The sequence below is a fragment of the Tetrahymena thermophila genome (genome assembly GCF_000189635.1).
Source record: "Tetrahymena thermophila SB210 genomic scaffold scf_8254586, whole genome shotgun sequence".
In the NCBI taxonomy this organism is placed as follows: domain Eukaryota; phylum Ciliophora; class Oligohymenophorea; order Hymenostomatida; family Tetrahymenidae; genus Tetrahymena; species Tetrahymena thermophila.
The window spans coordinates 56,807-84,754 of NW_002476357.1; the positions used below are offsets into that span (position 1 = coordinate 56,807).

General features: G+C 20.0%; 7 protein-coding genes across 7 annotated transcripts; 1 reads left to right on the forward strand and 6 right to left on the reverse strand. All coding sequences in view use genetic code 6, as the record gives it.

Annotated features, from left to right (window-relative positions):
* Positions 1–1,439: 1,439 nt before the first annotated feature.
* On the forward strand, positions 1,440–3,199 carry TTHERM_001102693 (hypothetical protein). Its single transcript, XM_012798453.1, has 4 exons — positions 1,440–1,731; positions 1,855–1,973; positions 2,028–2,648; positions 2,711–3,199. Exons 1-4 carry the CDS (start codon positions 1,712–1,714, stop codon positions 2,857–2,859), a joined length of 909 nt encoding a protein of 302 aa, XP_012653907.1. The 5' UTR covers positions 1,440–1,711; the 3' UTR covers positions 2,860–3,199.
* A 168-nt stretch (positions 3,200–3,367) lies between these two features.
* Positions 3,368–14,534, reverse strand: TTHERM_001102697 (hypothetical protein; the record flags this gene model as incomplete). Its single annotated transcript, XM_012798454.1, has 25 exons — positions 3,368–3,455; positions 3,678–3,767; positions 4,096–4,185; positions 4,495–4,584; positions 6,044–6,133; positions 6,458–6,547; positions 6,871–6,960; positions 7,222–7,311; positions 7,631–7,720; positions 8,014–8,103; positions 8,386–8,463; positions 8,708–8,782; positions 10,208–10,297; positions 10,577–10,666; positions 10,978–11,067; positions 11,663–11,752; positions 11,847–11,936; positions 12,218–12,307; positions 12,545–12,634; positions 12,964–13,053; positions 13,148–13,237; positions 13,530–13,607; positions 13,863–13,934; positions 14,378–14,439; positions 14,496–14,534. 25 exons carry the CDS (start codon positions 14,532–14,534, stop codon positions 3,368–3,370), a joined length of 2,112 nt encoding a protein of 703 aa, XP_012653908.1.
* An 860-nt stretch (positions 14,535–15,394) lies between these two features.
* Positions 15,395–17,200, reverse strand: TTHERM_001102701 (zinc carboxypeptidase family protein; the record flags this gene model as incomplete). The annotated part of the gene is made up of 1 exon (XM_012798455.1): positions 15,395–17,200. The coding sequence occupies one exon, from the start codon at positions 17,198–17,200 to the stop codon at positions 15,395–15,397; it is 1,806 nt and encodes a 601-aa protein (XP_012653909.1).
* A 979-nt stretch (positions 17,201–18,179) lies between these two features.
* Positions 18,180–19,991, reverse strand: TTHERM_01102740 (zinc carboxypeptidase family protein; the record flags this gene model as incomplete). The annotated part of the gene is made up of 3 exons (XM_001019446.2): positions 18,180–18,648; positions 18,964–19,392; positions 19,483–19,991. The coding sequence occupies 3 exons, from the start codon at positions 19,989–19,991 to the stop codon at positions 18,180–18,182; spliced, it is 1,407 nt and encodes a 468-aa protein (XP_001019446.2).
* Positions 19,992–20,982: 991 nt separating this feature from the next.
* TTHERM_01102750 (zinc carboxypeptidase family protein) lies at positions 20,983–22,626 on the reverse strand (the record flags this gene model as incomplete). The annotated part of the gene is made up of 1 exon (XM_001019447.2): positions 20,983–22,626. One exon carries the CDS (start codon positions 22,624–22,626, stop codon positions 20,983–20,985), a length of 1,644 nt encoding a protein of 547 aa, XP_001019447.2.
* A 1,172-nt stretch (positions 22,627–23,798) lies between these two features.
* TTHERM_01102760 (zinc carboxypeptidase family protein) lies at positions 23,799–25,442 on the reverse strand (the record flags this gene model as incomplete). Its single annotated transcript, XM_001019448.2, has 1 exon — positions 23,799–25,442. The coding sequence occupies one exon, from the start codon at positions 25,440–25,442 to the stop codon at positions 23,799–23,801; it is 1,644 nt and encodes a 547-aa protein (XP_001019448.2).
* Positions 25,443–26,118: 676 nt separating this feature from the next.
* TTHERM_01102770 (zinc carboxypeptidase family protein) lies at positions 26,119–27,930 on the reverse strand (the record flags this gene model as incomplete). The annotated part of the gene is made up of 1 exon (XM_001019449.1): positions 26,119–27,930. The coding sequence occupies one exon, from the start codon at positions 27,928–27,930 to the stop codon at positions 26,119–26,121; it is 1,812 nt and encodes a 603-aa protein (XP_001019449.1).
* Between the last annotated feature and the right edge of the window lie 18 nt (positions 27,931–27,948).

Sequence of the window (27,948 nt, forward strand, 5' to 3'; positions counted from 1 at the left end):
CTGATGATTGAAAATTATAAAAATTTTTAATTTACAAAAGAGGCAACTAACTAATTGGACAGAAAATTGTTAAAATTATTTTTAGATGAATCCTATTAGAATTTTCATACAGCCAATTAATATTTGTTTTTACATTAATATAAAAAATTATGTAACATCTGATTTAAAAAAAGAGTCCTTTCCTCTCAAAGCAAGCACATGTTTGGAGCAATTCCTTATCAAAAACACCTCTATTTATTAAATATATACTAAACTTAGTTCTTAATGATTTATTTATATCTTGAAAAATTTCCTTTAAAATAGCTTTATCTAAGGTTCTCAAGATTACTAATTTAAGTAAGAAAATGAATGAATGAATGAATGAATGAATGACTCAGTCCTTGAGACAAAAATAATTAAATATTATTTTTCGTAATAAAATGCATATGTTGATGATGAATTTGCCAATAAAATAACTTAAAATTAGACCTGTTAATAGTATTTATGAGTAAAAAATGAGCTGTAATAGAGAAATAGTATTTAAAATTAGGATTATTTAGCTGTAATTAGAATGGTAATTATATGGAAAACACAAATTACCTTATTACTCAAAACATCTATCCCATCTATAATAATATTATTTTGATGAACTTTAAAAGCTAGCAAAATAATTAGAGTAAATAATTGGAAATGATTAGATCATCTAAATTTAAATATGCCTATGGGCAATTAATCAAATCTAATTTATAAAATAATATTTTGAAATAAATTAATAAAAAAATATTTTATGTTAAAAAAAGTTAATTATTTGTTTTGTAAAAAATTTTTAAAATAAAATGATTAATTAATTCTTTATAAAAATTAACAATACAATGTCATACATAGTCATATAAAATTTTTCAAATTCTTCCTAAATTATTGATAAATTTTTTGAATTGTAAAATAAAGGAATCATAGCTTAAATTAGCTATTTATTATGTCGCTAATATTTTAGCTAGCTTAGCATAAATAATAAAAGATAGGAATCATTATGTAAATAGATATGATAGCAAATTTAAACAATATTGGAAAGTCCGTCTAAAAAAAATAATGAAATTGCTTTGTATTGCAATGTATGTATGTCTGTATGTAAAACTTTAAACAAATATGAAAGTTAATTAAAATATGAAAGCAATTCATAAACTAATAAACAAAGAAAAAAATTTTTATCAAATCTAATTTAATCATATATATGAAAGCAACTTTATTAACAAAATATATTGAAAAAGCTTTTAAATTTGCAAATTCAGCTCAAAAAATGATAATTAAAAAAATAAAAAATTCACAATTTAAATGAAAGATAAGAATAAAGTTGAATATTGATCCATTGATTTATTTATTTATTGATTGAATGCTTATTTTGTATGTTAATAATAGATCAGTCACTGTCTTTTTATTTTTTATTTGAATGAATTATATATAGACCTTCCAATTAAACTAAAATAGAAAGAAAGAAATAGATAATTAATTACGTTTTCAGGATTTTTAAAAGTATTAGTTGGACATTTATTAACGCAGACAGACAGACTCCTTTATATAAAGCAATAACGATAGTTTTAAGTTTAAGAGTAATTCCTACTCTAAATCCATCTATACGCATGCGATTATCTCTTTTAAATTTGATTAATGTTTTGATTAATTAATTATGAATTTACATTTTATTCAAAGTATTCCATATAGATGAATTACTAATATGAAAATTCAAGATAAAAGGTACAAGTCTTCTTAAAATCAAATTAATTGAATATAATCCCTAAAGAATCATTTGTTTTATTTGTTCTTTTAATAATCTGTCCTGGTTAAAAACATTTAAAATAGTTATTTATTTTACTATAGGTAAGCAATTGTTTCTGAATAATCAGAGTTACATTCGATTTTATGGTATCTCTAATATAAGGTTTATCTTAGTGAAGAACCTTTTTACTAATATTAGATCTAGAGCAATGTGGATTATGGTATATTTTACCTTTTTTTTTCATCAAGCAGACTAAAATAAATCTTCATAACAGAACAGATTTTAATGATTTTATGCAACCTTGCACTAAGAAATCACAGATTTTCTTAAAATCAATCAATATCTCCAAGAAATTCTACAAAACTCTCTATAGATCTATAGAGATGCTCTAACTAAAAAAGTTCATGCCTTATTTTTACTCTAAAATTTACTAAATTTCTATTTAAACTAGAATTTAATCAAACGTCTTTTAGTATGGCAGCTATAAATTCAGAGATGATTGACTATATTTCTTTAAATTTTATTTACTGTTGTTTTGTGTATACTCATTTTTAATTAAATCCAATAAGAGCTCATATAAATCCATCTAAATTATATTAATAAAATATTTTTTGTAAATTATCTGAAAACTCTTTCTTTGTTTCATTTCAATAAAATTATTTTTGCTTTAAAATAATAAAAAATATCTATTCCTTTCTATTAATTATCATTCAATTAAAATTATTGCTAAATGCATAAACACAGCTAAATTTAAGCTAATTTCTACCTTTACTTCGAAAGTAGAATGAAATTATGTTATTAATATTTTATATAAATAAGTCAAATTCAAACAAAAATTACTTAAACTGCTATTTAAAACTAGAGAAGTCAGTGCTAAATGTCATCACTATTAAGCGTAAATTTGAATTTTATATCCCTCAATTTAAATTAAAATTCTTGTTAATTGCCTAAACATAGCTAAATTTAAGCTAATTTCTACTTTTACTTTGAGAGTAGAAAGAAAGTATATGCATGTATATTATTAATATTCTATATAAATAAGTCAAATTCAAACAATAATTACTTAAACTGCTATTTAAAACTCGAGAAATCAGTGCTAAATGTGATTATTATTAAGTGTAAATTTGAATTGTTTATCCCTTTTCCATTACATAAGATTGAATTTTAGGTGAATAATAAGTAGTTTATTTAAATATTATAAGAAAATTTAGATGAATTAACCTTTGATTAATTCGCATATTAATAAATATGTGTGAGTATTTCAACTCTTTCAGGTGGGAGGTCCTAACTTTGAGGGTGAGAATTATTTGAAAAAAAATTTTCATTTTAATTCTATTATAAAATTATTTAAAAAGAATATTTTTATTTAAAAACCTAGCCTAATTAATTCATATCTAGCTAGCTAGAGGTTTGTTGCCATATCTCTAGATTTTAATTAGGTATTTAGCTATATATTTTATATTTTTTTATTAAGGAAGAAATGTTTAATTATGATGTATATTTTAGGTAAATTATCCAATTATAAAATATAACAAAATAAAATATATTATATAATATTGTAGTATTCATTCATATAGATTTATATTTATCCATCCTTTTTTTCATCAATTTTTATCATTAATTACTTATTTAAATGGTAATTAATCTTTTTGACTTAAGAAACTTTGCCTTTAGTTCTTATAATATATACATTTAGTAGTCCCTTTTAATATAAATATGTGTAAATTATTAAAAATAAGTTAATAGAATCAAATTTTTAAATAAAATGTTTTTTTTGAAATCTTTAAATAAAACAGATTAACATAATTAAAAATAAATCAAATAAAAAGCTAATAAATTATTAAAGTTAGTAATGTTGTTTTAAATTCATTTTTATATATTCAAAAATATCACAGCTTATCTAAAACAAATTAATTGTTTTTACTAAAGTTTAAGTGTCAAATTTTACAGATTAGTGCACTTCATTAAACCAGAACCTAAGCCCGATAAACCATTTGTACCAATTTAATTATACCTTTTTAAATATTTAAGAAAAAATTAAAAGTTTTAGGACAAAGTAATTAATATTGTTAGTTAGAAGGAAAAAATAAAGAAAAAATATTAATTAATAAGAAATAAATCATTTTTATTTTTCAGAAAAGTAAAATTTGAAAATAAAAATATGAGTTAAATTACTAAACATACAAATAAAGGAAAAAAAAGCATTAAGAATCAAAAATAAATCAAATATAAATCTAATAAATAAATAGATTAAAAGAGTTAGTTAGTTAGTTAGTTAGTTATACTTTTTTACATTAATTTTATAAAAATTTATCTATCCAAAATAAATTAAATATTTTTACTAAAGTTTAAGTGTCAAATTTTAGAGTTTAGAGCATTTCCCTAAACCAAAACCTAACCCTGATACTCCTTCATCACCAATTTAATTCCACCTTTTTAAAAATAGAGTTAATTAGCTTATTAGTTAAAAGGAAAAAATGAAGAAAAAATATGAAATAATAAGAAATGTTTGATTTAAAAAATAAAGAAAGTAAGTAACTTTTCAAAATAAAAATATGATTAAAACTCATCAATATACAAATAAAGGAAAAAACCAAACAAAACAAAAAATAATAAGAAAAATAAATCTAATAAAAGTTAATAAATAAATTAAAATAATTAATTATTTAGTTGTTTTGTTTTAAATTCATATCCATCCATATTAAAAATACCAAAATCTAAAACCAATAAATTATTTTTACTAAAGTTGAAGTGTCAAATTTTAGAGATTAGTGCCCTACCCTAAACCTAAACCCAGCTCTGATGCACCAATTGCACTAATTAAATTATTCCTTTTTAAATATTGAATAAAAATAAAAAGTTAATTAGTTTTTTAGTTAGTTAGTTATTAGTTAGTTAGTTAGAAGTAAAAAGCGAAGGAATAATATGAAATAATATTTAATAAATAAGAAAAGTAAAATTTGAAAGTTAAAATATGAGTTAAATTAATAAAAAAAGAAATAAAGAAAAAAGCAAGCAAAATAAAAAATACAAAGATAATAAATCAAATAAAATGCTTTTAAATAATTAAAAAATTAAAAGAGTGAGTTTTTTTATTTGAAATTCATTTTTATTTTCAAAAAAAGATCACAAATTAATTAACTATTTTTACTCAAGTTTAAGTGTCAAATTTGAGAGATTAGCACACTTCCCTAAACCAGAACCTAAGCCTGATGAACCTTTATCAACAATTTAATTCCAACTTTTCAAATATTGAAGAAAAAATATAAAGTTAATTAGTTTGTTAGAAGGAAAAAGTGAAGAAAAAATATGAATTAAATTAATCAAAAATAAATAAATAAATAAATAAATAAATAAATAAATAAATAAATAAATAAATATAAATAAGCAGAGTAAAAGATAAAAAGAAACATTAATAAAATAAAAAGCTAATATATGTATATAAATAAATAAATTAAAATAGTTTGCTGTTTGTTTTAAATTCATTTTTATATTCAAAAATATCACAATCCAAAGCAAAAATACTAATTTTACTCTAGTTAAACTGTTAAATTTGAGAGATTAGCGCACTTTGATAAACCAAAACCTAACCCTTATGCACCAATTTCACCAATTAAATTATACCTTTTTATGTATTGAAGAAAAAAAAAGAGTTAATTGGTTTGTTAGTTAGTTAGAAGGAAAAAATATAAAAGCTATTCTTGGATAATTATTTCTTGAGTTAGAAATAAATTAGTAGAATAATAAATATTGTTTAATAAAAAATAAAAAAAATTAAAAGAAATAAAAAAAAGGTTTTTAAACCAGAGGTTTGTTTTGAACCAACCTGACAAAAGAAAAAAATAAAAAATTTTTAATCAAAAAATTAATTTGTTTGTTTCTTTGTTTTTTGATGAAATTAAAAAATTATTTAGATTTCTTCACTAACAAACAAACAAACAAATTAAACCTTTGATTAAACATTTTTTAGTTATTTTTTTTGTTTGTTCAGGTTCGAAACCTATTTTGATAGTTTCCTTTTTTATTATTATTTTACTTAATATATATTTCCTACTAGAGAAATAATTAATTATCAGAGAATAAAAAAAAATAAATAATAACAAATAATTGATTTAATAAATAAGGAAAATAAAATATGAGTTTAGTTAATAAACATAAAAATAAAGGAAAAAAAGTAGGAAAAATTAAAAATTAAAAGAAAAATAAATAAATTAAAAGAGTTATTTAGTTATTTAGTTATATTGTTTTAAATTCATTTTTATATTGAAAAAACAAAGTAACTATTTTTACTCAAGTTTAAGTGTCAAATTTGAGAGATTAACACACCTCCCTAAACCAGAACCCAAGCCTGATGTACCTTCATCACCAATCTTATTCCTCCTTTTTTAAATATTGAAGAAAATATAAAGAGTTAATTAGTTAGTTAGAAGGAAAAAATGAAGAAAAAACAAGATATGAATGAATGATTTAATTAATAAGAAAGTAAAATATAAAAATGATTTAAATTAATAAACAAATAAATAAAGAAAAAAAAGCAAGCAGAGTAAATAATAAAAAGAAAAATAAATAAACAAACAAACAAAGAGTTAATATATAAATAAACTAAAATAATTTGTTGATTAGTTAGTTAGTTAGTTATATTGTTTTAAATTCATTTCTATATTAAAAATATCAAAATCCAAAAAATAAAGAAATTATTTTTACTAAAGTTTAAGTGTCAAATTTGAGAGATTAGTACATTTCCCTAAACCAGAACCTAAATCTGATGCACCTATTTCACCAACTAAATTATTCCTATTTAGTATTAAAGAAAAAATAAGGATTTAATTAGTTTGTTAGTTAGTTAGTTAGTTAGTTAGTTAGTTAGAAAGAAAAAATAAATGTAGAAAACATATGAAATGAAAAAAATAATTAATAAGGAAAGTATATTTGAAAATAAAAATATGAGTTCAATTATTAAACATAGAAATAAACGAAATTAAAGCAAGCAAAATAAAAAATAAATAAAATAAAATAAAAATTAATAAATAAATAAATTAAAAAAGTTAGCTCGTTTATTGTTTTAAATTCATTTTTATATTCAAAAATACCATATTCCAAAATAAATTAATGCTTACATAAGATCAAGCTTCAAATTTTAGAGATTAGCACACTTTCTTAAACCAGAACCTAAACCTAATGCACCAACTGCACCAATATGATTCTGCCTTTTGAAATATTGAAGATAAAATAAAGAGTTAATTAGTTTGTTAGTTAGAAGGAAAAAATAAGAAAGAAATCAATTATTTAATTAATAAGAAAAATAAAATTTGAAAATTAAAAAAAAGAGTTAATTAAGTTAAATAAAAATCAAATAAAAAGCTAATATATAAATATAATAAAGTAGTTAGTTAATTAGTTTTATTGTTTTAAATTCATTTTTATATTTAAATATCACAATCTTAAACAAATTAATGAACTGGTTTTACTTAAGTTTAAGTGTCAAATTTGAGAGATTAGTGCAATTACCTAAACCAGAACCTAATTCTGAGGCACCTTCATCGCCAATTTAATTATTGCTTTTTGAATATTGTAGAAAAAATAAAAAGTTAATTAGTTTGTTTGTTTGTTTAAAGGAAACAAATAAGAAAAAATATTAAATAATGAGGAATTAGTATACTAATTAACTAAAAAAAGTAAAATTTGAATTAAAAAATATAGTTAAATTAATAAATAAATAAACAAAGAAATAACGAACGAAAAAACAAGCAAGAAGAATAAAAAATAAATTAAATAAAAACTAATAAATAAATAAATTAAAAGAGTTTATTAGAGAATTGTTTAAAATAAAATTTATATTCAAAAATATTACAATCCAAAACAAATTAACTTTTTTACATAAGATTAAGTGTCAAATTTGAGAGATTATCCCACTATCCTAAAGTAGAACCTAAGCCTGATGCCACTTCATCATCAATTTAACTTTGCCTTTTTAAATATTGAATAAAAATATATAGTTAATTAGTTTCTTTATTAGAAGGTAAAAATGAAGAAAAAATATGAAATAATTAGAAATAAAGGATTAATAAATAAGGATAGTAAATTTTGAAAATTAAAATATCAGTTAAATTTTTTAACAAACAAAGAAATAAATAAAAAAAGCAAGCTGATTAAATAATAAAAGCAAAAATAAATCAAATAAAACTAATAAATAAATTAAAAAAGTTAGTTAGTTGTATTTTTTTAAATTCATTTCTATAAAACAAATAAATTGTTTTTACTAAAGTTGAAGTGTCAAATTTGAGAGATTAGTGCACTTTGCTAAACCAGAACCTAAGTCTAATACACCTTCATTATCAATTTAATTAGAACTTTTTAAATATTGAAGAAAAAATATTTAGTTAGTAAGTAGGAAAAAATGAATAAAAAATTTGAAATATTAATAATAAGAGTAAAATTTGAAAATTATAAAAATGAGTTTAAATAATAAATAAACAAGTAAAGAAATAAAAAAACAATCAGAATAAAAATAAAAAAAATAAATCAAATAAAAAGTTAATAAATAAATAAATTTAAAAAGAGTTGGTTATATTATTTTAAATTCAATATTATATTAAATATGTAATAATCCAAAACAAATAAACTGTTTTTACTTAAGATTAAGTGTTAAATCAGAGAGATTAGAGCACTTTCCTATACCAGAACCTAAGCCTGATGTTATTTTAGTGTTGCTTTTTAAATATTGAAGAAAAAATAAATATAAGTAGTTATTAATTAGTTAGTTAGAAGGTTTATTTATATGAAGAAAAAATTTGAAATTGAGTTAAATAATTAATAATAAAAGTTAAATTTCAAAATGAAAAAACAAACGAGATAAATTAATAAAAAAAATAATACCAAAATAAAAAAGAAATTGGAATCCAATAAAAACTAATTAAAATGTATCAAAATCCAAAACAATTAAATTGCTTTTACCTTGGATTTAGAGTAAAGTGATTAAAGAACTTTCTTAAAATAGAACCTAAACCTTTATCATCAATTTAATTTTCGCTTTTTAAATATTGAAGAAAAAATTAAAAGTTAATTAGTTAGTTAATTAGTAAGAAGGAGAAAATGAAAAAAAAATTTTGAAATAATAAGAAAGGAATTAATTAATTAATTAATAATAAAACCAAATGTTAAAAAATAAAAAAAGTTAAATCAACAAAAAATGAAAATAATCGTGTAAATTAATTTAAAATAATTAATAAATAAAAAGAGAGAAAAATGATTTATAGATGAGAATTTCATTAGAAAAATAATATTGTAAATAACCAGTAGATTAAATATAAAAATGTTAATAAGATTGATAATAAATTAAATATACCTTTTTATCAGATCAATATGAAGAATCTAATGCGAGTAAAGTTAAGAGTTTAAAAACTTTTTTATTAATAAAATTAAATTTAAAGAATGTTAATAAAAAAATAAATGCTTACTTCTTTTAGATTGTTGAAATATTTTATCTCTTTTTACATTTATTTTTTATTTTCAAAAATATTGAATAGTAATTAATCAATCAATCCAAATTTAGTTAATTAGAAGTATATTATTAATTAAAATTTATACCAAATTAATTTGGATTAAAAGGACAAATAAATAAATAAATAAATTATAATAATTATAAAATACAAATTTATAAATTAGCTTATACGAATAAAAAAATGTAATGCCTCACTTATTATTAAATCTTAATATTTCTATTTAAAACTTATACTTAAAAATAATACAATAATCAAATATCGGTAATCAAATTTTGAAAAAATCTAGTAAGTTAAATTTTAATAAATTAATTTTTTTTAGAATATTTTTCTATTTTAATTTAACAATAAGGAAAATAAATCCCATTAGTCTTTTTTTTGTAAAAACTTATTATTTAGGTATTATAAGAGGCTGAGTGTACTCAATAAGAGCTTTTTACCAATTTATATAAATTTTTAATAATTAATATTATTAATATATTTTATATTTTTTGATTGTTCAAGCAATTTGTGACCATAAATACTGTATATATATTTTTGGTAAAATTATCTGATAATAAATACAAAATAAAATAAATAAATAATATTATTGTATTCATTCAAATATATTTATATTTATTTATCCTTGCATTAATTTTTTATCAAGCAAATCATATTTTTTAGACAACTAATCTTTTTAATTTAAGAAACTTTATTTTGAATTATGATCTATTGATTTTGAAGTCACTTTTAATATAAAGTAGTGTAAATAACTAAAAAAAAAATAAATAGAATAAAATTTTTAAATAAAATATTATATTTAATTTTAAATCAATTATATTAAAAATTATCAGAATTAAAAATAAAAAGAAAAATAAATAAAATAAAAAGCTTAAAAGAGTTAGTTATATTATTTTAAATTTATTTTATATTCAAAATTATCACAACCCGAAATAAATAAATAAATTTTTTTTACCTTATATAAAGTGTTAAATATAAGAGATTAGGGCACTTTGATAAGCTAGAACCTAAGCCTGATGCGCCATCAATACCAATTTAAGTTCCCCTTTTTAAATATTAAAGAAAAAATAAGGAGTTTATTAGTTTGTTAGTTGGGAGGAAAAAATGAAGAAAAAATATGAAATAATAAGAAATTAATGATTAATTAATAAGAGAAGTAAAGTTTTAAAATTAAAATATGAGCTAAATTAATAAACAAAAAAAATTAAGTTGAATAAAAAATAAAAAGAAAAATAAATAACTAATAAATAAATTATTCAGTTAAATTGTTTAAATTCATTTTATATTCAAATAACACAATCAAAAGCAAAGAAACTGTTTTTACCATAGGTCAAGTGTCAAATTTGAGAGATTAGTGCACTTTGATAAACCAGAACCTAAGCCTGATGCACCTTTGTCACCAATTTAATTAAAACTTTTAAAATTTTCAAAAAATAATAAAAAGTTAATTAGATTGTTAGTTGAAAGGAAAAAATGAGGAAAAAATATGAAATAATAAGAAATAAATGATTTAATTAATAATAAAAGTAAAATTTTAAAATTAAATATGAGTTAAATTAACAAACAAAGAAATAAACAAAAAAAACAAGCAGAATAAAAAATAAAAAGAAAAAGAAATCAAATAAAATGTTAATAAATAAATGAGTTAGTTAAAATGATTTAAATTCATTTTTATATTCAAAAATATCGCAATCCAAAGCAAGCAAACAAACAAACAGTTTTTACCTTAGAAAAAGTGTCAAATTTGAGAGATTAGTGCACTTTGATAAGCCAGAACCTAAGCCTGAAGCTCCTTCAACACCAATTTAATTTTAACTTTTTAAATATTGAAGAAAAAATAAAAAGTTAATTAGTTTGTTAGTTGGGAGGGAGGGAGGGAAAAATGAAGAAAAAATATGAAATAATAAGAGATGAATAATATATTTGAATTAAATAAATAAACAAATTGCTTTGAAAACCCTTATCTAGACCTACAGATTAACACAAAAAAATAAATAAAATAAAATATATAAAATTGTTTTTCTATAATATAATTTAATTAAGATGTATTCTGAGTGCATATTTATGTGCGAGTATTCCATTCCATTCGTTACCAATTTAATTAGATCTTTTTAAATTTTGAAGAAGTAATAAAAAGTTAATATTTGTTAGTTGAAAGGAGAAAATGAAGAAAAATTATGAAATAATAAGAAATGAATGATTTAATTAATAATAAAAGTAAAATTTGAAAATTAAAAATATTAATTAAATGAATAAACTATGAAATAAACAAAAAAAAGCTAGCAGAATAAAAAATAAAAAGAAAAATAAATCAAATAAAAGCTAATAAATAAATGAGTTAATTATATTGATTTTAATTCATTTTTATATTTAAAAGTAACACTATCCAAAGCAAATAAACTGTTTTTACAATAGTCTAAGTTTCAAATTTGTGAGATTAGTGCACTTTGATAATCCAAAACCTAAGCCTGATGCTCCTTCAACACCAATTTAGTTAGAACTTTTTAAATATTATAAATGAGTTAGTTATATTTATTTAAATACATTTTTATATTCAAAAATATCACAATCAAAAACAAATTAACTGTTTTTACCCTAGTTCAAGTATCAAATTTGAGAGATTAGTGCACTTTGATAATCCAGAACCTAAGCCTGATGCACCTTCAGCACCAATTTAATTAGAACTTTTTAAATATTCAAGAAAAAAAAAAGTTTATTAGTTGGGAGGGAAAAATTTTAAAAAAAATGAAATAATAAAAAATGAATGATTTAATTAATAAGAAAATTAAAATTTTAAAATATGAGTTTAGTTAACAAACAAGGAAATAAACAAAAAAAAGCAAGCAGAATAAAAAATAAAAAGAAAAATAAATCAAATAAATAAATAAATGATTAATTTATATTAATTTAAATTCATTTTTATATTCAAAAATATCACAATCCAAAGCAAAAAAACAGTTTTTACGTTAGAAAAAGTGTCAAATTTGAGAGATTAGTGCATTTTGATAAACCAGAACCTAAGCTTTATGCACCTTTTTCACCAATTTAATTAAAACTTTTTAAATATTGAAGAAAAAATAAAAAGTTAATTAGTTTGTAAGTTGAATTTGAAAATTAAAATATGAGTAAAATTAATAAACAAGGAAATAAACAAAAAGAAGCAAGCACAATAAAATATAAAAAGAAAAATAAATCAAATAAAAAGCTAATAAATAAATGAGTTAGTTATATTATTTAAATTCATTTTTATATTCAAACATAACACAATCCAAAGATAATAAACTGTTTTTACCTTAGATAAAGTGTTAAATTTGAGAGGTTAGTGCACTTTGATAAGCCAAAACATAAGCCTGATGCTCCTTCAACGCCAATTTAATTTTAACTTTTTAAATATTCAAGAAAAAATAAAAAGTTAATTAGTTTGTTAGTTGGGAGGGAGGGAGGGAGGGAAAAATGAAGAAAAAAAATGAATGAAATAATAAGAGATGAATGATTTAATTAATAAGAAAAGTAAGACTTTAAAATTAAAATATGAGTTAAATTAATAAACAAACAAGAAAATAAACAAAAAAAAGCAAGAACAATAAAATATAATAAGAAAAAGAAATCAAATAAAAAGCTAATAAATAAATGAGTTAATTAAAATGATTTAAATTAATTTTAATATTCAAAAATGACATAATTAATTCAAAGCAAACAAACTGTTTTTACCTTAGGTCAAGTGACAAATTTGAGAGATTAGTGCATTTTGATAAGCCAAAACCTAAGCCTGATGCTCCTTCAACACCAATTTAATTAGAACTTTTTAAATATTATAAATTAGTTAATTATATTGATTTAAATTCCTTTTTATCTTCAAAAATATCACAATCCAAAACAAATTAACTGTTTTTACCCTAGTTCAAGTGTCAAATTTGAGAGATTAGTGCACTTTGATAATCCAGAACCTAAGCCTGATGCACCATCATCACCAATTTAATTTTTACTTTTTAATTTAGAATAAAAAATAAAGAGTTAATTCGTTTGTTCATTGAGAGGAAAAAATGAAGAAAAAATATGAAATAATAGGAGATGAATGATAAAATTAATAAGAAAAGAAAATTTGAATATTAAAATATGAGTTAAATTAATAAACAAAGAAGTAAACAAAAAAAAGATAAAAAGAAAAATAAATCAAATAAATAGCTAATAAATAAATAAATGAGTTAGTTATATTGATTTAAATTCATTTTTATTTTCAAAAATATCACAATCTAAAGCAAACAAACTATTTTTACTTAAGATAAAGTTTCAAGTTTAAGAGATTAACGCATTTTGATAAACCAGAACCTATACTTGATCCAACATTAATGTTACTATTTAAATATTGAAGAAAAAATAAATATACTTAGTTATTTAATTAGTTAGTTAGAAAGAAAGAATAAATGAAGAAAAACTATGAAATTGAATTAATAATTAATAATAAAAGCAAGTATTCAAAATGAAAAATTTAAGTAAATTAATAAACTAATAAATAAAAAAAATAACAAATAGAATAAAAAAGAAAAATAAATCAAACAAGAAGCTAATAAAAAAATTATCAGAATCCAAATCAATTAAATTATTTTTACCTTCGATTAAAAAATTTTAAGAGATTAAGAAACTTTCTTAAAATAGAACCTAAACGAGTTTCGCTTTATAAACTATTAAAAAAAAATATATAATTAATTAGATAGAAGGAAAAAATGAAGAAATAATTTGTATTATAAGAAACGAATAAATTAATTAATAATAATAAAATCAAAGGTTGAAAATCAAAAAATAAGTTAAATTAGCAAAGAAAGAAAATAATCTCTAGAAAAAAAATTCCAATTAATTTTATATTTTACATATTAAAGAAAAAATACAAAGTTAAATAGTTAGTTAAAAGGACAAAAATGAAGAAAAATATCAAATATAAAAAAATAAATAATTAATAATCAAAATAAAATTAAGTGTAAATTAAATGTAAAATAATTAAAAAATATTTTGATAAATAAAAATAAATGAGAGAATATAGATGATGAGAATTTCATTTGAAAAATAGTATTGTAAATAACCTTGGGATTAAGTATAATATATATTAATAATAAGAATAATAAATTACATAGTCACTTTTGTTAGATTAATATCGAGTAACTGATGCGATTAAAGTGAAGACTTTAAAAACTTTTTATATTAATAAAATTAAATTTAAAGAATATTATTAAAATAATAATATTTACTTCTTTTAGATTGTCAAAATATTTTATCTCTTCTGTCATTTATTTTTTATTTTCAAAAATATTGAAAAATAATTAAGTGAAATTTAGTTAATTATAAGTATATTAATTAATTAATTAACTTTATATCTAATTAAATTTTATTAAAAGAAAAAATAAATATATTAATAAATTATAATAATTATCTAATATAAATTTATAAATTAGCTTTTAAGAGTTAGTTAGTTAGTTAGTTAGTTAGTTGGTTAGTTAGTTAGTTAGTTAGTTAGTGTATCACTCATTATTAAATCTTAATATTTCTATTAAAGCTTATATTTAAAAATAATACAAGAATCAAATATTGGTAATCAAATGTTGAAAAAATATAGTAAGTAATTATGCTTTTATAAAATGTTTTTATTAAGAATATTTTTCTATTTTAGTCCTAAAATCAAAAATTCAAATTTACTTTTTTAAAAAAATTTATATGAATTATTTATTTATTTATTATCAAAACTAACTATTTTAGTACTATATTATTTAACATAGATGTTTGATGCAAATAAATTTTACTGATGAATAGTTTTTTGATAAATATGCAAATAGATAAATATATGTTAATGAATTATTTATCATAAGCAGCAATTAATTAATATGTTTTTATATTTTATCAATCTATCTATGGAAGAAGCTGAAAAATATTGTGTTAATATCAAGATCGTTAAAGAAAATTTGCAAAGCAATTTTGAAGTAAAATAAATGGCACATTTGTGTCAAAAATCATAAAATAAAAAGTAAAATAAACCATTTATGTATCAAAGTTAAATAATTAATATATAAAAATAAATTAAATAAATTTATAATAATCTTTTCGTTTTTATTCTTTACTAATTTCTTTTTAACTTTTATTGATCTCAAATTAATCAATCTTTGAATTAATTAACAATTTTGGCATCTTTTATGCTTATTTATATATCAGATTATTAAAAACCTAAATAAAATCTTAAATCTTCATATTATTCAAGTTTAGATTTATGCTTATCTTCCAATCCTATTTTATACTCATAATTAGGATAATCTGTCAATTCTAATAATTGATCTTTTAAGCACACTCGTATTTCTAGTATACCATCTTTTTTTGCTTAAAATTAGCTTACTCCTTTTAGTATATTATTTATTCCTTAATTATAGCTTATTTTTAAATATTCACTTTAATTCTTTAGTTCACAACTCAAGTAATCTTCCCACCCACCTCTATTTTTAGAGATAGAATTTCTCATTAGACCTACAACAAATTCGTTTCCTTCATTAATTTTTTCAAGTTATATCCTAAAAACATATTTTAAATCCTTTTGCAAATCTAAACTTGAAATACAACAAGCCCAACTATTACTATTTATTTTTGTAATTATATATTTATTATTTATATTTTTAGTTACTACGAAGGCATTTTATTCATATTCAGTTCCAACCATATTTAGATTTAAATAAAATAATCCCTTCTAAGCGAACATCATTAATTCATTTATCCTATTATCTTGCAAATTTTTAAGCAAATCAAATTTATTTTAATCTTAAATACAGTTTTAGAAATTTATCTATTTTAAGAATGGATGCATCTCAACTGTCCACTTTTCAAATTTCTAAATAAATTCTTAGTTTAAGAAGTTCATTTTAGAATTCATTATCTCATTAATTTACTTTAATTCCAACATATTCTTTGTTGAGTTTTCATACTATTAATCAGATCTTAACTATATTGAATGTTTAACATACTCTTCAATCAGATTTAGTTTTTCTTCGCTTAGTTTTGAAAATTCTATTGGCTCTTTATTTTATTAGAAAATATTATTAAATTTCAATTATTAAAGAAGAGGATTTAGCTTTTATAAACTCAAATTCAATTCATTTATAAATTAATCAGAACAAAAGTTTGATTTATTTGAAATCAACTTCATAATCAAGTCAGCTGTTATTTTATTACTATTTTGAGAGTTAATGTTAGATTGTTAAGAGTCTTAATTACTTTGATTTAGACTAATTTAAGATATATCTTAATTAAAGAAGGAAATTGAATCAATTAGAGTGAATAATTGCTATTTAATTATAGTTGGATACTCTAAATTGAAGCTTTTTTACAATTAGTTAGATTAAGTAAGTAGACTTTGCAATAATTTAGTATTTGTATCTTTTTAAGATTCTATTTGTTAGATGAATTACCTACAAAGAGTTGAATGCTCTTCGAGATTTCTTCCCTATTCATTCATAAGAAGTTGCTTAAATTAAAGGATATTTGAAATTTCTTAATATTTTTTGATAATTTGATGATTATCTATTGGGTACTTATGAGTTTCGTTGATCATTTTTTTTTAAATAATGTCTATTTTTGCTAAAAGCTATTCTTTGAACTCATTAAAGAAATCAATAATTTATTTTTCGTAATTCAACTCAGATTCTTTAGAAGTGAGATCTATTAGGTCTTAAATAATCTTGTAATTGTTGACTGGAGGCCATTTTGGGATGATGTTGGTTTCTGCTTCTTAGAGAATCTAATCAATCATGAGAAAATTAATTGATTTAAATTCAAGATCATGGTTGAAGCATGAAGAACAGTAGAAAAGCTGTTTGTTTTAACTTTGTTAGTTTAGAATATCATTCACTTAAACGAATTAAAGATGCTTTTTTTGATGTTTGTGGCATTTTAGGGTCTAAAAGCTTGTTTTGTCCATTTTATAACCAAGATGAAACTAAAATATTTGGAAAGAAAGAAATAGCTATTACTTTTACTAATTTTTGTAAGTATTTATAAATTTATAAATAAAATGTAAAAAAATAAAATAATCAAATATAATTGAGTAATTAAAATAACAAATAAAAGTACTAATTAAAATCTGTTTATCTCTATCACAAATTTACTTGACAAATATTTTCTTTTAATATATCTTTTGCTGTATTTCAAGTATAGCTAACCATAATATCATGATTAGTGACATACATTTCAAATGAATATTAAATTACTTGTTAATTTTTTTTGTATTTAGCTTAATAATTTCTTTTTCGTTTTTAAAGGAATACTAATTAATAAAAATTTTTAAAGTCTTTTTCAAATTTTTAGAATAAAAAATTTTTTTTTAATTTTTCTAACGAATGAATAATAAATTTTTTTTAAAAATTTTATATGGATTTGTACAAAATAAATTAAAAATTCAAATTTACTTTTTTAATAAATTTAAATGAATTATTTATTTATTTATTATCAAAACTAACTTGTACTATAATATTTATGATAGATTTTTTATGCAAATAAATTTTACTGATGAATAAATAGTCTTTTGATAAATATGCATAGAGATAAATATACATTAATTAATTAATTATTTATCATAAGCATCATTTAGTTTGTTTCATATTTTATTAATCTTTGGCAGAAGCTGAAAAATATAGTGTTAAAATCAAGATCACTAGCGAAAATTTGCAAAGCAATTTTGAAGTAAAAAATCATTTTTATTATTAATGTTATACTAATTAAATAAATAAAAAATAAATGCAACATTTCTGTCAAACATCATAAAATAAAAAGTAAAATAAACCATTTATGTATCAAAGTTAAATAATCAATATATAAAAATAATTTAAATAAATTTATAATAAACTTTTCGTTTTTATTTTTTACTAATTTCTTTAGAAATTTTATTGATCTCAAATTAATCAATCTTTGAATTCATTAACAATTTCAGCATCTTTTAAGCATATTTAGATATCAGAAGTATCAAAAGCTAAATAAAATCTTAAATCTTTATATTATTCAAGTTTAGATTTATACTGATCTTCCAATCCTAGTTTATACTGATAATTAGGATAATCAGTTACTTCTAATAATTTTTCTTTTAAACACACTCGTATTTCTAGCACACCATCTTTTTTTGCCTAAAATTCACTTACTCCTTTTAATAAATTATTTATTCCATAATTAGTACTTATTTTTAAATATTCACTTTAGTTCTAAAGTTCACAACTCAAGTAATCTTCCCACCCACCTGAGTCTTTAGAGATAGAATTTCTCATTAGACCAACAATAAATACGTCTGTTTCATTAATTTTTTCAAGTTATATCCTAAAAACATATTTTAAATCCTTTTGTAAATCTAAACTTGAAATACAACAAGCCCAACTATTACTATTTATTTTTGTAATTATATATTTATTATTTATATTTTTAGTTACTACGAAGGCATTTTACTTATTTTAAAATTTAGTTCCAAAAAAATTTAGATTTAAATAAAATAATCCCTATTAAGCGACCATCATTAATTCATTTATCCTATTATCTTGCAAATTTTTAAGCAAATCAAATTTATTTTTATCTTAAATACATCTTTAGAAATTTATCTATTTTAAGAATGGATATATCTCAAATGTCCACTTTTCAAATTTTTAAATAAATTCTTTATTTAAGAAATTCAATTTAGAATTCATTATCTCATTAATTTACTTTAATTCCAACATATTCTTTGTTGAGTTTTCATATTATTAATCAGATGTTAATTATATCGAATGTTTAACATACTCTTCAACCAAATTTAGTTTTTCTTCACTAATTTTTGAAAATTCTATTGGTTCTTTATTTTCTTTGTAAATATTATTAAATTTCAATTATTAAAGAATAGGATTTAGTTTTTATAAACTCAAATTCAATTCATTTATAAATTAATCAGAACAAAAGTTTGATTTATTTGAAATCAACTTCATAATCAAGTCAGCTGTTATTTTATTACTATTTTGGGAGTTAATGTTAGATTATTAAGCGTCTTAATTACTTTGATTTAGATTAATTTAAGATATTTCTTAATTAAAGAAGGAAATTTAATCAACGAGAGTGAATAATTACTATTTAATTACAGTTGGATACTCTAAATTGAAGCTTTTTTACAATTAATTAGATTAAGTAAGTAGAATTTGCAATAATTAAGTATTTTTATCTTTTTAAGATTCTATTTGTTAGATGAATTACCTACAAAGAGTTGAATGCTCTTCGATATTACTTCCCTATTCATTCATAAGAAGTTGCTTAAATTAAAGGATATTTGAAATTTCTTAATATTTTTTGATAATTTGATGATTATCTATTGGGTACTTATGAGTTTCGTTGACCATTTTTTTTTAAATAATGTCTATTTTTGCTAAAAGCTATTCTTTGAACTCATTAAAGAAATCAATAATTTATTTTTCGTAATTCAACTCAGATTCTTTAGAAGTGAGATCTATTAGGTCTTAAATAATCTTGTAATTGTTGACTGGAGGCCATTTTGGGATGATGTTGGTTTCTGCTTCTTAGAGAATCTAATCAATCATGAGAAAATTAATTGATTTAAATTCAAGATCATGGTTGAAACATGAAGAACAGTAGAAAAGCTGTTTGTTTTAACTTTGTTAGTTTAGAATATCATTCACTTAAACGAATTAAAGATGTTTTTTATGATGTTTGTGGCAACTTAGGGTCTAAAAGCTTGTTTTGTCCATTTTATAACCAAGATGAAACTAAAATATTTGGAGAGAAAGAAATAACTATTGCTTTTACTAATTTTAGTAAGTATTTATTAATTAATTAATAATTATATGTAAAATAAATAAATTAATTTTAAGATAAATTAAAAATCTTTGTAATTATCTTAACAACAAATTCACTACGCAATTATTTATCTCATTAATATTTTATTAAAAATTAAAACATTTTTAGATTTTATTTAGCTTTTAAATAATATCATAATAATTTACTATTAAAATTTATTTTGTTAGATCTATTTTTTAACATTTAATTTATATGTATTCTTTTTGTAATTTTTTTATAGGCCTTTTTACTGAAATTAAATAAAATTAATTTAATTTAAATTTTTTTGATGACTTAAATTTTTTATATTTAAATAAATATTTTGCTATTTTATTTATTTTAAATCAGAAAGAAGATACAGGTATTAATTAATCCTTTCGGCTACAGATAATTAAAATTTTAAGCAGTTTAAATGAAATTTTAAAAATTCAAATTTACTTTTTTAATAAAATTTATATGAGTTATTTATTTATTATCAAAACTAACTAGTACTATAATATTTATGATAGATTTTTTATGCAAATAAATTTTACTGATGAATAAATAGTCTTTTGATAAATATGTATAGAAATGAATATACATTAATTAATTATTTATCATAAGCATCATTTAATATGTTTCATATTTTATTAATCTATGGCAGAAGCTGAAAAATATAGTGTTAAAATAAAGATCACAGTGAAAATTTGCAAAGCAATTTTGAAGTAAAAAATCATTTTTATTATTAATGCAATACTAATTAAATATAAAAAAATAAGAACATTTCTGTCAAACATCATAAAATAAAAAGTTAAATAAACCATTTGTGTATCATGTTAAATAATCAATTAAAAAAAAAATTAAATAAATTTTTAATAGTCATTTAGTTTTTATTTTTTAGAAATTTTATTGATCTCAAATTAATCAATCTTTGAATTCATTAACAATTTCAGCATCTTTTAAGCATATTTAGATATCAGAAGTATCAAAAGCTAAATAAAATCTTAAATCTTTATATTATTCAAGTTTAGGTTTATACTGATCTTCCAATCCTAGTTTATACTGATAATTAGGATAATCAGTTACTTCTAATAATTTTTCTTTTAAGTACACTCGTATTTCTAGCACACCATCTTTTTTTGCCTAAAATTCACTTACTCCTTTTAGTAAATTATTTATTCCATGATTAGTACCTATTTTTAAATATTCACTTTAGTTCATAAGTTCACAACTCAATTAATCATCCCATCCACCTTAAATTTTAGAGATAGAATTTCTCATTAGACCTACTACAAATTCGTCTCCTTCATTAATTTTTTCAATTTATATCCTAAAAACATATTTTAAATCCTTTTGTAAATCTAAACTTGAAATACAACAAGCCCAATCATTACTATTTATTTTTGTAATGATATATTTATTATTTATATTTTTAGTTACTACAAAGGCATTTTATTCATTTTAAAATTCAGCTCCAACAAAATTTAGATTTAAATAAAATAATCCCTTTTAAGCGACCATCATTAATTCATTTATCCTATTATCTCCCAAATTTTTAAGCAAATCAAATTTATTTTAATCTTAAATACAGTTTTAGAAATTTATCTATTTTAAGAATGGATGCATCTCAACTGACCACTTTTCAAATTTCTAAATAAACTCTTAGTTTAAGAAGTTCATTTTAGAATTCATTATCTCATTAATTTACTTTAATTCCGACATATTCTTTGTAGAGTTTTCATATTATTAATCAGATGATAATTATATTGAATGCTTAACATACACTTCCACTAAATTTAGTTTTTCTTCACTAATTTTTTAAAATTCAATAGGCTCTTTATTTTATTAGAAAATATTATTAAATTTCAATTATTAAAGAATAGGATTTAGCTTTTATAAACTCAAATTCAATTCATTTATAAATAAATCAGAACAAAAGTTTGATTTATTTGAAATCAACTTCATAATCAAGTCAGCTGTTATTTTATTACTATTTTAAGTGTTAAATCTAGATTGTTAAGCACCTTAATTACTTTAGTTTAGATTGATATAAGATAAATCTTAATTAAAGAAGGAAATTGAATCAATTAGAGTGAATAATTGCTATTTAATTATAGTTGGATACTCTAAATTGAAGCTTTTTTACAATTAGTTAGATTAAGTAAGTAGACTTTGCAATAATTAAGTATTTTTATCTTTTTAAGATTCTATTTGTTAGATGAATTACCTACAAAGAGTTGAATGCTCTTCGAGATTACTTCCCTATTCATTCATAAGAAGTTGCTTGAATTAAAGGATATTTGAAATTTCTTAATATTTTTTGATGATTTGATGATTATCTATTGGGTACTTATGAGTTTCGTTGATCATTTTTTTTTAAATAATATCTACTTTTGCTAAAAGTTATTCTTTGAACTCATTAAAGAAATCAATAATTTATTTTTCGTAATTCAACTCAGATTCTTTAGAAGTGAGATCGATGAGGTCTTAAATAATCTTGTAATTGTTGACTGGAGGCCATTTTGGGATGATGTTGGTTTCTGCTTCTTAGAGAATCTAATCAATCATGAGAAAATTAATTGATTTAAATTCAAGATCATGGTTGAAACATGAAGAACAGTAGAAAAGCTGTTTGTTTTAACTTTTTTGGTTTAGAATATCGTTCACTTAAACGAATTAAAGATGTTTTTATTGATGTTTGTGGCATTTTAGGGTCTAAAAGCTTGTTTTGTCCATTTTATAACGAAGATGAAACTAAAATATTTGGAGAGAAAGAAATAACTATTGCTTTTACTAATTTTAGTTAGTATTTATTAATTAATTAATAATTATATGTAAAAAAATCCAAAAAATTTAGGAATGAATAATCCAATAAATAAATATTAAAATAAATTAAAAATCTTTCTAATTATCTTAACAACTAATTCACTATATTTATCTCATTTATATTTTATTAAAAATTAAAATATTTTTAGATTCTATTAAAAAGCTTTTAAATAATATCATAATTAACAATCAAATAATTTACTATTAAAATTTAATTTGTTTGATCTATTTTTTAATATTTAATTTATATGCATTCCTTTTGTAATTTTTTAATAGGCTTTTTACTGAAATTAAATAAAATTAATTTATAGCTAAATGCCATTCAAAAAGTTAGTGAATTGAGATCACTATTTATTTGAATGGCTGATATATTTGAATATTATTTATATAAAAATAAATAATTTTGAATTTAATTAATAATATTTATTATTTTAAGTTATATCAATTTTTAAGATTTTTCTATTAAATTTTTAATTATATAAAAAAATTGTTAAAAATATTAAAATAATATAAATAAGATCAATTTAATGAATTTTTCAAATAATAAAATGAATTAATTGAAAAATAAATATTTGAATAGAAAATAAATAGTGCGTGTTAAAAAAATAGTAAAATAAAGATTTTTTAATATTAAAATATGAATATTATTTATTTGTTTTGAAAAAATAATTTTATTATAGTTAAAAATATGGATTTATAAAATTTTAGATATTTGAATTTACTTTGTTAATAAAATTTATAAGAGTTATAAATTATCGTATTTAAACCATTCAAATATCATAAAATTAAAAAAAAGCAGTCGTTTTTCCATGTTAAATAATCATTAAATAAAATAGCTTAAATCAATTTAAATGATTATTTCATTTATATCCTTTACTATAATTTCACAATAAGATTTATTTATCTCAAATTAATCAATCTTTGAATTCATCAACAATTTCAGCATCTTTTAAGCATATTTAAATATCAGAAGATAAAAAACCTAAATAAAATCTTAAATCTTCATATTATTCAAGTTTAGATTTATGCTTTTCTTCCAATCCTAGCTTATACAGATAATTAGGATAATCAGTCACTTCTAATAATTTATCTTTTAAGCACACTCGTATTTCTAACACACCATCTTTTTTTACCTTAAATTCACCTATTCCTTTAATATAATTATTTATTCCATAATTTTTGTTTATTTTTAAATATAAACTTTAGCTCTAAAGTTCACAACTCAACTCATCTATCCACCCACCTGAATCTTTAGAGATAGAATTTCTCATCAGGCCTACAAGAAATTCGTTTCCTTGATTAATTTTTTGAATTTGTATCCTAAAAATATATTTTAGATCCTTTTGTAAATCTAAACTTGAAATACAACAAGTCCAATTTTCACTATTTAATTTTGTAATGATTTATTCAATATTTCTTTTTTTACTAACTATTAAGTCATTTTATCCATTTTAATGTTCAGTCCCAAACAAATTTAGATATAAATAGAAAAATTCCTTCTAATCAGTCATCATTAACTAATTTATACTATTATCTCCCAAATTTTTAAGCAAATCAAATTTATTTTAATCTTAAATACAGTTTTAGAAATTTATCTATTTTAAGAATGGATGCATCTCAACTGACCACTTTTCAAATTTCTAAATAAACTCTTAGTTTAAGAAGTTCATTTTAGAATTCATTATCTCATTAATTTACTTTAATTCCAACATATTCTTTGTTGAGTTTTCATATTATTAATCAGATCTTAACTATATCGAATGTTTAACATACTCTTCAATCAAATTTAGTTTTTCTTCGCTAATTTTTGAAAATTCTATTGGTTCTTTATTTTATTAGAAAATATTATTAAATTTCAATTATTAAAGAAGAGGATTTAGCTTTTATAAACTCAAATTCAATTCATTTATAAATTAATCAGAACAAAAGTTTGATTTATTTGAAATCAACTTCATAATCAAGTCAGCTGTTATTTTATTACTATTTTGAGAGTTAATGTTAGATTGCTAAATGTCTTAATTACTTTGATTTAGACTAATTTAAGATATATCTTAATTAAAGAAGGAAATTGAATCAATTAGAGTGAATAATTGCTATTTAATTATAGTTGGATACTCTAAATTGAAGCTTTTTTACAACTAGTTAGATTAAGTAAGTAGACTTTGCAATAATTTAGTATTTTTATCTTTTTAAGATTCTATTTGTTAGATGAATTACCTACAAAGAGTTGAATGCTCTTCGAGATTTCTTCCCTATTCATTCATAAGAAGTTGCTTGAATTAAAGGATATTTGAAATTTCTTAATATTTTTTGATGATTTGATGATTATCTATTGGGTACTTATGAGTTTCGTTGATCATTTTTTTTTAAATAATATCTACTTTTGCTAAAAGTTATTCTTTGAACTCATTAAAGAAATCAATAATTTATTTTTCGTAATTCAACTCAGATTCTTTAGAAGTGAGATCGATGAGGTCTTAAATAATCTTGTAATTGTTGACTGGAGGCCATTTTGGGATGATGTTGGTTTCTGCTTCTTAGAGAATCTAATCAATCATGAGAAAATTAATTGATTTAAATTCAAGATCATGGTTGAAACATGAAGAACAGTAGAAAAGCTGTTTGTTTTAACTTTGTTGGTTTAGAATATCATTCACTTAAACGAATTAAAGATGCTTTTTTTGATGTTTGTTGCATTTTAGGGTCTAAAAGCTTGTTTTGTCCATTTATAATCAAGATGAAACTAAAATATTTGGAAAGAAAGAAATAGCTATTATTTTTACTAATTTTTGTAAGTATTTATAAATTTATAATAAAATGTAAAAAAATCAAATAATCAAATATAATTGAGTAATTAAAATAACAAATAAAAGTACTAATTAAAATCTGTTTATCTCTATTACAGACAAATATTTTCTTAAAATATAATTTTTGCTGTATTTGATGTATCACTAACCATGATATCATTATTAGTGACATTTCAAATGATTATTAAATTATTTGCTAAATTTTTTTTGTATGAAGCTTAATAACTTCTTTTTCGTTTTTAAAGTACTAAAATAAATAAAAATATAAAAAGCTTAAAATATTATATTCAAATTTTATAACCATTGTTAAAAAATATTAAAATTAATATATATAATCAGTATATAAAATAAATTAAATAAATTTACAATAATCATTTAATTTTTATTCCTTAATAATTTCTCTACAAATTTTATCTATCTCAAATAATCAATCTTTAAATTTATCAACAATTTCAGCATCTTTTAAACATATTTAGATATCAGAAAATTTAAAACCTAAATAAAATCTTAAATCTTCATATTATTCAAGTTTAGATTTATGTCTATCTTCCAATCCTAGTTTATACTGATAATCAGGATAATCAGTCACTTCTAATATTTTTTCTTTTAAGCACACACGTATTTCTAATACACCATCTTTTTTTGCTTAAAATTAGCTTACTCCTTTTAGTATATTATTTATTCCGTAACTATAGCTTATTTTTAAATATTCACTTTAATTCTTTAGTTAACAACTCAAGTAATCTTCCCACCCACCATTATTTTTAGAGATAGAATTTCTCATTATACCTACAACAAATTCTCTTCCTTCATTAATGTTTTCAAGTTATATCCTAAAAACATATTTTAGATCCTTTTGTAAATCTTGACTTGAAATACAACAAGTCCAATCATCGCTATTTATTTTACTAATGATGTATTCATAATTTCTATTTTTACTAAGTACAAATGCTTTTTATCCATTATGATATTCAGTCCCAACTAAATTTAGATTTAAATAAAAAAGTCCCTTCTAATTTGTCATTATTAATTCATTTATCCTATTATCTCCCAAATTTTTAAGCAAATCAAATTTATTTTTATCTTAAAAACAGTTTTACAAATTTATTTATTTTAAGAAAGGTTGCATCTCAACTGCCCAGTTTTCAAATTTCTAAATAAATTCTTAGTTTAAGAAATTCATTTTAGAATTCATTATCTCATTAATTTACTTTAATTCCAACATATTTTTTGTTGAGTTTTCATATTATTAATCAGATGTTAATTATATTGAATGCTTAACATATTCTTCCACTAAATTTAGTTTTTCTTCACTAATTTTTGTAAATTCTATAGGCTCTTTATTTTCTTAGAAAATACTATTAAATTTCAATTATTAAAGAAGAGGATTTAGCTTTTATAAACTCAAATTCAATTCATTTAAAAATTAATCTGAACAGAAGTTTGATTTATTAGAAATCAACTTCATAATCAAGTCAGCTGTTATTTTATTACTATTTTAAGTGCTAATTCTAGATTGCTAAGCGCTTTAATTTCTTTAGTTTAGACTGGCTTAAGATATATCTTAATTAAAGAAGGAAATTGAATCAATCAGAGTGAATAATTGCTATTTAATTATAATTGGATACTCTGAATCGAAGCTTTTTTACAATTAGTTAGATTAAGTAAGTAGACTTTACAATAATTCAGTATTTTTGTCTTTTTAAGATTCTATTTGTTAGATGAATTACCTACAAAGAGTTGAATGCTCTTAAAGATTATTTCCCTATTCGTTCATAAGAAGTTGCTTAAATTAAAGGATATTTGAAACTTCTTAATATTTTTTGATGATTTGATGATTATCTATTGGATATTTATGAGTTTCGTTGATCATTTTTTTTTAGATAATATCTATTTTTGCTAAAAGCTATTCTTTTAATTCATTAAAGAAATCAATAATTTATTTTTCATAATTCAATTCAGATTCTTTAGAAGTGAGATCGATGAGGTCTTAAATAAGCTAGTAATTGTTGACCGGAGGCCATTTTGGGATAATGCTAGTTTCTGCTTCTTATAGAATCTAATCAATCATCAGAAAATTAATTGACTTAAATTCAAGATCATGGTTGAAGCATGAAGAACAGTAGAAAAGCTGTTTGTTTTAACTTTGTTGGTTTAGAACATCGTTCACTTAAATGAATTAAAGATGCTTTTTTTGATGCTTGTGGCATTGCAGAGTCTAAAATCTAGTTTTGTCCATTTTATATTCAAAAGAAAC